A 13,696-nucleotide genomic window follows, 5' to 3' on the forward strand; every position below is an offset into this window, starting at 1 on the left:
GGTAAGGTGGGGCTGGGGGGGAAGGGGGTGAGGTGGTGGGGATAAGGTGGGGCTGGGGGAGGGGGTGAGGTGGTGGGGATGAGGTGGAGCTGGGGGAGGGGGTGAGGTGGTGGGGATGAGGTGGAACTGGGGAAGGAGGTGAGGTGGTGGGGATGAGGTGGCGCTGGGGGAGGGGAGTGAGGTGGTGGGGGTAAGGTGGGGCTGGGGGAGGGGGTGAGGTGGTGGGGATGAGGTGGAGCTGGGGGAGGGGGTGAGGTGGTGGGGATAAAGTGGACTGGGGGATGGGGTTGAGGTGGTGGGGATGAGGTGGAACTGGGGGAGGGGGTGAGGTGGTGGCGATGAGGTGGAGCTGGGGGAGGGGGTGAGGTGGTGGGGATAAAGTGGACTGGGGGATGGGGTTGAGGTGGTGGAGATGAGGTGGAACTGGGGGAGGGGGTGAGATGGTGGGGATAAGGTGGGGCTGGGGGAGGGGGTGAGGTGGTGGGGATAAGGTGGGGCTGGGGGAGGGGGGGGTGAGGTGGTGGGGATAATGTGGGGCTGGGGGAGGGGGTGAGGTGGTGGGGATAAGGTGGGGCTGGGGGAGGGGTGATGTGGTGGGGATAATGTGGGGCTGGGGGAGGGTTGTGAGGTGGTGGGAATATGGTGGGGCTGGGGGAGGGGGTGATGTGGTGGGGATAAGGTGGGGCTGGGGGAGGGGGTGAGGTGGTGGGGATAATGTGGGGCTGGGGGAGGGCGGTGAGGTGATGGGGATAAGGTGGGGCTGGGGGAGAGGGTGAGTACACAATAGAAGACCTGGAGACTCATGCTGGAACTAGATAAACACTGCCAAGCCACCACCGGAGTATAACCTAATATTTATCCTTGCAACATTCAGAAATATTTTGGAAAAGTATTCAAAATTCTGTAAACAACAGAAGCTGGTGTGTGGAATTCAGCTGGATGGCTACTGGCCAGCCAGCACTGATATGATGGGGCTGAATGGCCTCCTTCTATACTGTAAATTTCTAATGGGGTGGGGGTGGGGAATGCCAAGGATTGTTCAAGTTTCCCTGCATCACCAAGTTAACTAAAAATATTGGCCAGCTTCCCACTGTCCCAGAGGCCTGGGTCATTCGAACCTGACCCATCTTGGCTTTATCCATCTCTACGCACCTTCGCTTTGCCCAGAGCCGTTGCTTTGTCCCGAAGTTCAGTACATTGTCGTTCCGAGGCTTTCAGGTCTCCCTCCATCCGATCCATCCAGCTCATAAACTGCCGGACATCGTCCTGGTAACTGGTCCACTGGGATAGCGCTCCCTCTAGTTGGCTGAAAGCAGAATTTTGCGGGAAAAAAAAGTTACGGGAGTGTGATCTGTCTGAAAGGCTGATTCATAATATCTGTCCCCCCACCCTTCAGGTGAAACAATTGCAGCGTTTTCTGTCCTAATAAATTTCACTTACAACACGAATGGCACTTAAATGGTTGGTATGACTGCACCTTATTTCAATCAGATGATTATTAACACACGGCAACTGATGGAGGCTGGGGGACACAGTGGTTTTCGAATGAGGAATAATTGGTTTCTGGCTTTGAAACTGTGCTCAAGCACCGAGTTAGGACACGTCATAATCAATCATTTCAGTCAGCCTTTGCCTATGAAATCTAGGGAGCAGCGAGCTGAAAATACAGGCAGCAAGGAATGGCCACATGCACTGAACCTGGTCAACGTGAGGTCAATCAAGCCCTCTGTTAACTGGAACACATGAACTTTTTTACGACCATATCCTGCCTGCTGTCCTTTAATGAGTGCGTGGCTTTAATCAAGTCCGATTCCTGACACTTCAACACACAATCCAGGCTCACATCCTCATGCGGTGCTTCAGAATGTAAGAGGTGGGAACAGGAGTCGGTCATAGGGTCCTCAAATTATCCTGCCTTCAACACAAATCACTGCTGACCTTCTGCATCAACTTCACTTGCCTTTATATCCCCGTATCTCTCAATCCCCTGAATGAGGGGGATCTATCCATCCCAGCATTGAATCATGGAGCGTCCGGAATTATTTGGAGTAGATGATTCCGAAGAGCGACAACTCTTTACGGGTGAAGCAATAAACCCTCACTTCAATCCTGAATGACCAGTCCTTTATTCTGAGATAGTGACCGCCCCACCCCTATCCCATTCTAGATTTCCCAGCCTGGGAAAACAACATCTCGGTGTCGACTTTGTCAAGCCTCTTAGAATAGAATAGAATCTCTACAGTGTGGAAACAGGCCATTTGGCCCAACAGGTCCATACTGACCCTCTGAAGAGTAACCCACCCAGATCCATTCCCCTATCTATTTCTCTACATTTATACCTGACTAATGCACCTAGCGTACACATTCTTGAACACTATGGGGCAATTTCCCATGGCCAATCCACCTGATCTGCACATCATTGAACTGTGGGAGGAAACCAGAGCACCCAGAGGAAACCCACGCAGACATAGGGAAGAATGTGCAAACTCCACACAGACAGTCACCCGCGGCTGGAATCGAACCCAGGTCCCTGGGGCTGAGAGGCAGCAGTGCCAACCACTGAGCCAGCATGCTGTCCATAAACATCTGAATGTTACGTTTCAATGCGATGATCCATTCGCTCCTCCAGAGGGCGTGGGGCCAATTTACTCAGCCTGGCATTGTACAACAAACCTCCGAAACCTTCAGAGATTCTAGTTGCGGCCTCAAAGGACAGTGTCTAGTCCCTGATTAATACTGTCCCAAGTCACTCTCACACTGGTTAATACTCCCCACTTGAATGGTCCTCCCTCATCTTGGTTCAAAGGTTAGTTATGGCATCCTGCTGTCCCTGTTCCCAACATTTTTTATTCATTCACGGGATGAGGGAGTCACTGACTAGGCCAGCATTTATTGTCCATCCCTAATTGCTCAGAAAGCAGTTAAAAGTCAGCCACATTGCCATGGGTCTGGAGTCACATGTAGGCGAGACTGGGTGAGGATGGCAGTTTCCTTCCCTAAGGGGGAATTAGTGAACAATTGGTAATAGATTCATGGTCATCATTCCAGATATTTATTAGGGTAGGGTTCGAACCTGGGTCCAGGATGTTATTTGGGTCTCAGGGTAACAGTGCAATGGTAATACCACTAGGCCATCACCTCCTCCACGTGCATAGGTAGCAAGTGCCTCTTGGCTGATCGGTCAGAGGTAAGGGCCAAAGGCTCTTCTATCAACATATTCTGAATCGCGGAACCTGTCTGAATGACTGCCTGTGATCGTTTGATCAACTCAATGTAATCCAAAGGATGAAACTGCCTTGAGCAAAGAAAGGGACCAAGTACCCCGCCCCGTGCAAAGAAGATAACTCGGACGCCACCGTAACAGCCTTGCACCAAAATTGCTTTGGCTGCAGGTACCCATTGTGGTTATGGTTATGTGGGATTGGAATGCTCTCCACAGCTTCCCACATAGAGGAGGCCATCTGGCTCTTTGTGTCTGCCATTCATCACTATCAAGGCTAATCGTCCAACTCAACAGCCTAATCCTGCTGTCTCCCCTTAACCTTTGATCCCATTCGCCCTAAGTGCTATATCTAGCTGCCTCTTGAATCTATCCAATGTTTTGGCATCAGCTACTTCCTGTGGTAATGAATTCCACATGCCCACCACTCTCTGGGTGAAGAAATGTCTCCTCATCTCCTTCCTAAATGGTCCACCCCAAATCCTCAGGCTGTAACCCCCTGGTTCTGGAGACACCCACCATCGGGAACATGTTGCTATTACACCACTGCCATGTCCACCAATCCCTGTTTATGCATTTATTTGGGTAACTAGTTATTAGTTATTAATTTGTGCATTAAAGAATTCTAACTTAGACATAAAGGTTTAGTAGTGACTGGATCTAAGAAGAAAAAGCAGCACTATCTTGCACCTCACCCCCTCCACTTCACCGAATTTCCACTCACACCATACCACTGACGCTGGCACCCTGCCCACTCTGAGGGAGTGCCACACCGTTAGAGATGCCACCTTTCAGGTGAGATATTAAATATCGGGCCCGACTGTCCCCTCAGCCCACATCACTATTCAGAGAGGAGTAGGAGTGTGCCAACAATCTGGTTAACACGCCTGTCTTAACCAGCAACACCAAACGGCAATTAACCAGTCGTTCATTAGGGAACTCAACCAGGTGAATGTTGAAAAGATGCTTCCTCTTGTGGGCGAATCCAGAACCAGGGGTCATAGTTTAAAAGTAAAGAAGCACCCTTTAAATGAGGAAATACTTTTTATATCAGAGGGTTGAGAGTCTTTGGAATTCCTTTCCTCAAAAGGCAGTGGATGGAGAATTTTGAAATATTTTTAAGGCAGCGATAGATGGATTCTTGATTGGAAAGGGGATGAAAGATTAGTGGGGATGCGCAGTAATGTAGAGTTGAGGTTACAATGAGATCAGCCAAGATTTTGCAGAATGATAGAGCAGGATTGAAGGGCCGAGTGGCCTAATGTTATCCCTTGTTCATATAATTACTGATGTGATAGTAATCGGACATAAGGCAAATATCAGGCTCAAATGTGCACCTCCTGATTCAGAGGTATTGCCATGGATGGACTGAGCTGAATTGTCTAGGCCAATGCGCGGTCAGGAGAGGAGGCAGGTAGGCCTGTAAATGAGAGTGATGGGGGAGAGACCAAGTGGGCCCCCAACCAAGGCCCTGAGAGTAGGCAATGAGAGTTCATCCCACCACAGTCTAGATTAAACTGGGTGAGGCACATGCGATAAACAGCCTGCACAGTAGGATTTCTCACCTCAAGGCTGAAGGACTAACAACACCCCCAGCCTCACTCCCCGAACCCCTCCCCCACCCTCTGAAACCATTGTTCCCCACCGCCCCTCTCATTGATGACCCATTGCAGCACAACCTCATCATGTGGGTGCAGTACCCGCGATGGCCACCGCTCCCACTGGCATCTGCCTATCAATGGGGAGAAAGTGAGGACTGCAGATGCTGGAGATCTGGGTCAAAACGTGTGGCGCTGGAAAAGCACAGCAGGTCAGGCAGCCTCCGAGGAGCAGGGGAATCAACGTTTCGAGCATAAGACCTTCATCAGGAATGAAGATGAAGAGCTTATGCTCAAAACGCCTCAGATGCTGCCTGACCGGCTGTATTTTTCCAGCACAGCTCTTTTTGACATCTGCCGATCAATAACCAATTGGCAGGTCCTCCCCAACGCAGTCATTTAAGAGGCTCCCCCTCCCCCGGCCCTGTAGTTCAGCCCAGCAGCAGGGGGCGACGTTGTGGATGCCTGACTCTACCGTGCAGGGACTGACCTTTTGCACTGGATGGAGAAGGACAGTAGCGAGTCCCAGGAATCCTTGAGACCCGCCATCTGCTGGCGAATGGCAACGGTGCCCTCAGGAGAGGTGCTCCTGAGTACCGACTCCCCGCGGGTCAGCACCATCTTCAGCTGGATCTCCTTCTCTTGTCGGAGGGCGAGCAGAGCCTGTGGAAAAGAGCTGCGGTTAACGGAAGCCTTGGCGAGCTGTCTGCTTCACCCGTGCGTGGGCATCCACCAGCCCATCGTCCCTGAGAATAGGTGTCACCTTCCTCTCAAAACACCCGTGACCAGTGCAGACCCGGCCCCAAAACTGCCAGAGAGCGACTTCAAACATTTAGATTTACAAGGATGTTGCCAGGGTTGGAGGGTTTGAGCTACAGGACGAGGCTGAACAGGCTGGGGCTGTTTTCCCTGGAGAGTCAGAAGCTGAACGGTGACCTTATAGAGGTTTATAAAGTCATGAGGGGCATGGATAGGATAAATAGAGAAGGTCTTTTCCCTGGAGTCCTGGGATGTCCTGAACTAGTGGGCATAGATTGAGGGTGAGAGGGGAAAAATTTAAAAGGGACCTAAGGAACAACTTTATCACACAGAGGGTGGTGCGTGTATGGAATGAGCTGCCAGAGGACGTGGTGGAGGCTGGTACAATTACAGCATTAAAAGGGCATCTGGATGGGTATATGAATAGATTACATTCCCTGGAGTGTGGGGACAGGTCCTTCGGCCCAACAAGTCCACACCGACCCTCCAAAGAGTAATCCACCCAGACTCATTTCCCTCTGACTAATGTACCTAACACTATGGGCAACTTAGCATGGCCAATTCACCTGACCTGTACACCTTTGGACTGTGGGAGGAAACCAGAGCACCCGGAGGAAACCCACGCAGACACGGGGAGAACTGTGGAAAAGAGCTGCGGTTAACGGAAGCCTTGGAGAGCTGTCTGCTTCACCCGTGCGTGGAATTGGCTGAAATTGAACCTGGGTTCCTGGCACTGAGCCACCATGCCACTCCAGTTTACAGGGATATGGGCCAAGTGCTGGCAAGTGGCACTAGATTAGGTTGGGATATCAGGTCGGCACGGATGAGTTGGACCGATGGGTCTGTTTGTGTGCTGTACGTCTCTATGACTCTAAGAATAAAGAAAAGGGCGGAAAGTATTCCCAGTCGGGATGTTGTGTGGGTTCCAAGCAAAGGCGGGAGGCGATGGTATTTCCCGGGTGGTGGAGTCAATGGCCACAGTGTGGATAACCTGCACTATCGGTGGGTCTGTGCTGCTGGTGAAGGATTTGATATCTACTTCCATATATTCCTCATGGTTTGCCAAGCAATGCGTAATCCTGCCCGCCACTCTGGCACACTGCCCATGCCTGTTTCAGAGTCTAATTGCATTCAATTCATTCCAGTGGTTTGGAAGAACGCAAGCTGAATAGCACCAGGATGAAGTATTTAGGCAGCTCGATAGCACTGAGAAACTGAGGCATCTTCCTCATATTGACACACTTCTTCAGAAGAACTCTCTCCTTTCAAAAATATTCCTGGGCTCGTTTTTATCTTCAAAAAGTTACTTTTGCTGCACAGAACTGTCTCGTTTTTATTTCACTCACTGCTCAATCATCATCCATTCCTCCTCTTGTGTGTCTCACGTGGCACTCAAATGTGTCACCAAAGATTAGACATATTTTCTTTTATTAGCTGAATTCCCCTCAATACCGGAGAGTAAAGTTAATACCTTCCCTGCTTTATAGCAATTAAGACTCCTTCCCACATCCAACCCAATATTTCTCTAAATCCCTGGAATGAACCCAACATTAGAAACAATGTGTTTTATCAAAGAATCCCTACAGTGGGAAAGCAGGCCATTCAGCCCATAGGGTTCACACCAACCTTCCAAAGAGCTCCCACCTAGACCCAACTCTATTCTTGTAACCCTGCATTTCCCATGACCAATCTATCTAAGCTGCACATCTTTGGGCTGTGAGAGAAAACGGGAGCACCCAGAGGAAACCCACAAAGACACAGGGAGAATGTGCAAACTCCCCACAGGAATCGAACCCAGCTCCCTGGCGCAGTGAGGCAGCAGCGCTAACCACTGAGCCACCACGCAGCTTCATATTGTTAAAAAATCTTATGTTTGGTAAAATTCACTGAACCACAAACTCCAGTGAAACTATACAAGAACGCTGAAAGGAGGAGGCCATGCACACTCATTACTAGCTGTGTCAAAAATAAAGGGTTTGAACACAAAACTCAGGCTGATCCTTTTCAGAGCAATCCTGAGGGAGTGCTGCACTGTTGAAGATGCCATCTTTTCAATCACCCTCCCAGGCCAATGGAGGAAGTCCCCTGGTGTTATTCTGGGAAGGAGCTGAGAGGTTCTCCACCATGGCCTGATCAAAACAACGACTAATGTCCCCAAGCAGCTCATCTCCCCTGGGTCACGGCTCCAGGCAGGGGTTAGATACGGACAACCAGCTCAGCAGAGTGAACATACCCTAGCGAACTCACCTCGACCTTTGCCATCCGACTGTCCAGCAGGTTTTTATCAGCAGTGGGAGCACAGTAAGACTCCAGCATGTGCCTGGCATCAGCCAGCCAATCCTGTAGTTCCTTCAGACCCTGAGAGAACTGCTGATGTTCTGACACAGTTCGCTGAGCTCTTAGTGTCTTCTCCTGAAAGCCAGAAGAGGGGAGAACATTACAACAAGTCCTTCCCAATTCTAATCATGCCTTTCATTTCTCCCCAGACCCCCAAGTAATAGTGAGCAAATCCAGGTTAGCTCCAGCAATGTTACAGTTCCTTTTAAGATGTGGAGGTGCTAATGTTGGACAGGGGTGGACAAAGTTAAAAATCACACAACACCAGTAAAATATTTTCAAACAGCATTCTTACGCTCATAGCAACTCACTGTGTAAAATAAAATGTCAACTCTAACTCGTTCTTCCGCCAATAGTTTTAAATCTGGCTATTGATCATTTCACCAATAGTTTCTCTGTACTTACTCTATTAAAAACAAACCCCTCAAAATTTGGAAGCACTTACGTTTAACGTCCCCTTGGCCCTCTCAGAGCCAAGGAATCACAAACCCTTCTCCAGCCTCTGAGTGGGGCAAAAGCTTGTCTGAATCCCGAGTCTCACGGACTGGAAGAACGCTCCTGTGCTGCAGCCCGACGCCGATGTGTAACATTGCAGAGCTAAAGAGCTGTGTCTGCCCTCCCCAGAGCCCCATCGCTCCCTCCATATCACCACCAAGTCCTAGTGACTCCCAGAAATGGATAGGCTGGATATTTTCTTTTTTCCCTGGAGTGTAGGAAGTTAAGGAGTGACCTTGTAGAGGTCTATAAAATCATGAGAGGTTTAGATAGGGTGAGTAGCAGGGTTCCTTTCCTTAGGTCGGGGGAGTTCAAGATGAGAAGTTCTAGAGAGGAGAAAGCTTTAAAAAACACACGAGAGGTAACATTTTTACACAGAGGATGGCTCGTGTGTGGAATGAACTTCCAGAGGAAGTGGTGGATGTGGGTACGGTTACAACATTTAAAAGACATTTGGATAAGTCCATGAATAGGAAATGTTTAGAGGGATATGGGCCAGGAGTTGGCGGGTGGGACTAGTTTAGTTTGGGATTATGGTCGGCCTGGACTTGTCAGACCGAAGAGTCTGGTTCCATCGTGTATGACTCAATGACTGCTTCCCTTCCCCTTCACCACCCAGTCCCCACTGCTACAGAAAGGGTAACAACAAAGGAGGGTGTGAGGCAGCCAACAGTGAAGCAGCACAGTAACCAGTCGCTAACCACTGGAAGTTATCTCCACAGAGAGCAGGGTACAAATGCCTACAACAGGCAGTCCGTTCACAGGGTCGGGCTGAGTGTCGAGAAGCAATTAGAAAAACAAGGGCAGAGCATCCTGAAAATTGTGGGAGTCTCCCAGCGAGCACGACTCTGCCCTGGGGACACCTGTTCATATGGTGTACCTTTAAATCAGATCACTCAATGGGCATTCAGTAAGCTGCAGGTCCTGCTCAATCTCTAAACATGGCCTGATGTTGCCGTTCAATGCCACCCACTGAGCAACAAAGCAAATCAGCTCCTGGGGTCAACAGGTGGCTCTGAACACTCTCAAACATCACACTGATCCTTGCAAGGATCATCTAGCCCATTCACACATTTCCTTCTGTCACAAACCTCCTGCTGGAATGTGCCTTTGCAAAGCAATTCTGGAGGAAGACACAGTGGTTTTTGCCGAGGGGTATCTCGAGCAGCTGGGAGACGCAGGACTCTGTACTCTACGGTCTGGCCCCCAGGACGCAGAGACCAATTGCGCTTGGAGAGCCGTCAACTCAGTGAACTCTGGTCTGCCCAAACCTTGTTGGCCTTCCAGTGGTAAGAGTTGACCTCAACCAAGTGTTGCAGACTGGCACACCCCAGGGTCCAGGGCTATGGGCTGAGGGATGCATTAAGCTTGGGCCAGCTGCCACAGTGGGGAAAGACCACTGTCTGAGGTCTTTCTGCCAAACTATAATGAGGATCTGATCAGTTATCAGGTTATTTCAAATTCCAATTGTTTTTTTCTTTCTACGCAAAAACTGTACAGAATTGCTTCAATATCTGTGTCTGAATTAAAGATTTTTTTTGATGGATAAAGTATATTTTTGCAATAAAAAATATGAACAAATAAAAAATCTCAAGGATTCACACATCTGGGACAGGCACACAAGAACTGAGCTTCACGTGTGTTGCTAACTCGAAACACCCGATGAATGGTATGGGGAAGCCAAGGAACTGAGACACTATTTACCATTCCCAGCACTGCATCCATGTTATTTGAGTCATAGAGACATGCACGGAAACAGACTTTTCAGTCCAACTCGTCCATGCCGACCAGATATCCCAACCTCGTCTAATCCCATTTGCCAGCACTTGGCCCATATCCCTCTAAACCCTTCCTATTCATATACCCATCCAGATGCCTTTTAAATGCTGTAATTGTACCAGCCTCCACCACATCCTCTGGCAGCCCAGTCCATACACATACCACCCTCTGTGTGAAAAAGTTGCCCCTTCCGTCTCTTTTATATCTTTCCCCTCTCACCCTAAACCTATGCCCCTCTAGTTCTGGACTCCCCCACCTCGGAGAAAAGACCTTGTCTATCCATGCCCCTCATGACTTTATAAACCTCTATAATGTCACCCTTCAGCCTCTGACGCTCCCCACTCTATTCAGTCTCTCCCTATAACTCAAATCCTCCAACCCTGGCAACATCTTTTCTGAACCCTCTCAAGTTTCACGTCATCTTTCCGATAGGAAGGAGACCAGAACTGCACACAATATCCCAACAGTGGCCTAACCAGTGTCCTGTACAGCCACACATGACGTCCCAACTCCTATATTCGATGCTTTGACCAATAAGGGATGGCATGGTGGCTCAGTGGTTAGCACTGCTGCCTCACGGCGCTAGGTACCTGGGCTCGATTCCACTGTCGGGCCACAGTCTGGGTGGAGTTTGCACATTCTTCCCGTGTCTGCGTGGGTTTCCTCCCACTATCCAAAGGTTAGGTGGATTGGCCATGTTAAATTGCCCAGAGTGTTAGGTGCATCGGTCAGGGGTAAATATAGGATAGGGGGAATGGGTCTGTACGGGATACTCATTGGAGGGTCGGTATGGACTTGTTGGGCCAAATAGTCTGTTTCCATTCTGTAGGGAAGCTAATCTAAAGGAAAGTTTACCAAATGCCTTATCCACTACCCTGTCTACCTGCGACTCTATGTTCAAGGAACTATGAACCTGCACTCCAAGGTCTTCACAGGGGACTTTCTAAGGAAGCAGGAGGTTGGGGTGGGGGGGACAGGAATGCTGATGAATGAATGAATAAATCAATCAATCAATGAACCAATCAATCCAAACTCCTCAGTACAGCCAGGTTTTTTGAATTCAAGATGGCGCCTGAACGTGGCGACATATTGTGAACTGTCTGCAGCAGATCTTATTCTTGAATACCTTTAATTGTTCTGCTCTTCTAACCTCAAATCTAAGTCTATCAGAATTACTAACAACGCTCTCTTAAATCTACTTTCAGGATTAAAGATTACACGTACAAATAGACTCAAGTACAGCTTCTTCCCTGCTGTTATTGGACTTCTGAATGGACCTTTCAAATTTTAAATTTGATGCTGACCTCCCTCCCTCCTCTGCAGGCATAACACTGTATTCCTCGCTCTGTTCTATTGCCCTGATGCTCTTTGCCATGGCGTGATCTGCCTGAACTGCATGCAAAACTAAACCTTTCACTGTGTGTAGGTGCAATAATGAATCGAATCGAATCAGACCCAGGCGAATTTGAGGTTGAGTTTGAGAAGACAGCAGGCTGGTCACTCGCTCCCTGTGACCAGTAAGATCTGAGAATTTACTGGAAAAAGTTCGGTTTTAGACAGTGAACATGTCCGATTGATTTTGGTTTTGTCAAGTGGAACACATTCCCTCCTGGGCCTTACCTTGGCTAAGTTACTTAAGGCTAAATACCAAGCGGACAGCTGAGAGACTCTGTGCATAAAGCTCTTGTTGGAAGCTTGATCTTCCCATAGGTGCTGAGCTTTCTCTTTCAGCTTGTTTAGCTGGGGTTCGCGGTAGGTTATATCCTCTAGGACAGACTGGAAGGCACAAGCAGGTTTGCAAAAAACACAGCACAGGTTAGCGCACATATCGTACTTAGCGGGGGGCAGGGAGCGTGTTAATATACCCCCCCCCCCCCCCCCCCCCACCCATTCAGGAGGTGGAAGCAAAGCACATCGAGAACGCGTCAAAAGGCACGGAACAGATACAATCACGACTGACATGAAGGCAAGCGCATCACTGGGGTGAGCAGAATGGAGGCCCTGGTTTAGGCCGAGGGGTGTACATGCATCACGGTGATAAAGCGAACTATCCCGCTGAAGGGAGCGAGCCCACAGGGTATGAACTGGCTGGAGAGTTGCGGTGAAATGTGCTGTGCACGGTGTGGGAACGATGGGGATACAGTCTGAGCCAGGAGTTCACCGGATGCTGGACTACCTGAAGCCTGAACTGCTCGTTTTTCTTGGCCACGAGGTCGGGCAGCTGGCTGTTGCTCCCTTGTACGGCCGCTTCCGTGGCAATCAACCACTCCTGCACAGGCCCGACCCCAGCTTCGAAATCCTTCATCTGAGACTGCAGGTTCTGAGGGGAGAAGGGAGGGGAGTAAGAAAAGTCAGAAAGAGAAAAGGAAATGGCTCCCAGTTGACGTCAGCCTTTAAAACCCTGAAATGTAAAACATTATGGCAACCTTTCTCGACCACCAGGATTTCACACCCTCCTCTCCCTCCAAGGACCCTCCTGGGAGTCAGCTAGCAACCAATCAAGGAGGCGGGGGGAGGGCATAAAGGTTACAGGCCGGGTGGTAGAGAATATCCTGCTCATTGCTGAGGCTCATGTTTTATTTAACCTACTTTTTTTCCTATTACTTAACCTATTTTTTCCTCTTTAATCAACCTGTTCAGAGAATTTACTACACATCTCTTGAGCAAACGGGAATTGAAATGGGCCTCCCCATCCCGGGGTAAGGACATTGCCACTGCGCCACAAGAAAGGCCCTTAAAGGCCATGGCAGCCATAGCTGTTTGGAGGAGGGGGAGAGGGAGGGGCCTAGGCAGGGAGTCTCACGACCCTCCAAGGTCTGCACCCGAACGACACACAACAAAACTATGGATACGATTTCCACTTTACCTTTAGCTGTTCACTGAGCAATAGGATATACAGTAGAACTCCCGTATCCGCGGATTTGGTTTCCGCGGTTTCGGTTATCCGCGGTTTACCATAGCCCGAAATTATTGAATGGAAAATTCCACAAATACACAATTCATTTTTTTTCGTTGCTCCATTGAGGGTTAAGCTAAAACTTCAGAATCCCGTTTATTCGAGAGCGAGAGAGAGAACACAAGTATAACAATGTACAATGTATTTTTATTATTATTTAATGTTGGCAATGTCTTATTGCGTGTAATTTATCAGTTTATGTACGTAAACGAAAAATGACCTACATATAGGGTTTGCTACTATCCGCAGTTTTGGCTATCCGCGGTAAGTCTTGGAATGTATCACCCACGGACCCACGGATACAGGAGGGCTACTGTACCCGCTGTGCCAGATGCACAGTGAGATCCCGTATGTAACAGCTCATTACCGAGTGTTCAATGCACCAATGAATTCTCCGTATGGCTTCCCAAGACTTATGGGGGCCCGCGGGTGGGGCCGCGGGGGTGGTCACCGGCTCCCTGAGATTATCTCGGGCAAGAAATATGTGGTTTGGTGGTACAGCGTCCACCAGGATGATGACTGTCACCATAGCCCCCACTCGATCTGTGTCAC

The 13,696-nt window shown here is 49.3% G+C and overlaps 1 protein-coding gene across 15 annotated transcripts in view; it reads right to left on the reverse strand.

Annotated features, from left to right (window-relative positions):
* The window catches only part of syne1b (spectrin repeat containing, nuclear envelope 1b), a 629,476-nt gene that overhangs the window by 336,636 nt on the left and 279,144 nt on the right, over window positions 1–13,696 (reverse strand). For 14 of the 15 annotated variants that reach the window (XM_087991586.1, XM_087991587.1, XM_087991591.1 and 11 more), the window contains 5 exons: window positions 12,365–12,508; window positions 11,809–11,964; window positions 7,825–7,989; window positions 5,309–5,481; window positions 1,153–1,306 (listed from right to left, as the gene is read on the reverse strand). In XM_087991586.1, the coding sequence (XP_087847712.1) occupies window positions 1,153–1,306; window positions 5,309–5,481; window positions 7,825–7,989; window positions 11,809–11,964; window positions 12,365–12,508 (792 nt within the window). The remainder of the gene's footprint in view (window positions 1–1,152; window positions 1,307–5,308; window positions 5,482–7,824; window positions 7,990–11,808; window positions 11,965–12,364; window positions 12,509–13,696) is intronic. The other variant, XM_087991592.1, reaches the window with a different exon arrangement.

The sequence above is a fragment of the Chiloscyllium plagiosum genome, unplaced genomic scaffold (assembly GCF_037043375.1).
Source record: "Chiloscyllium plagiosum isolate Xiang-an unplaced genomic scaffold, Cpla_swu_hap1 HiC_scaffold_10, whole genome shotgun sequence".
Classification (NCBI taxonomy): Eukaryota; Metazoa; Chordata; class Chondrichthyes; order Orectolobiformes; family Hemiscylliidae; genus Chiloscyllium; species Chiloscyllium plagiosum.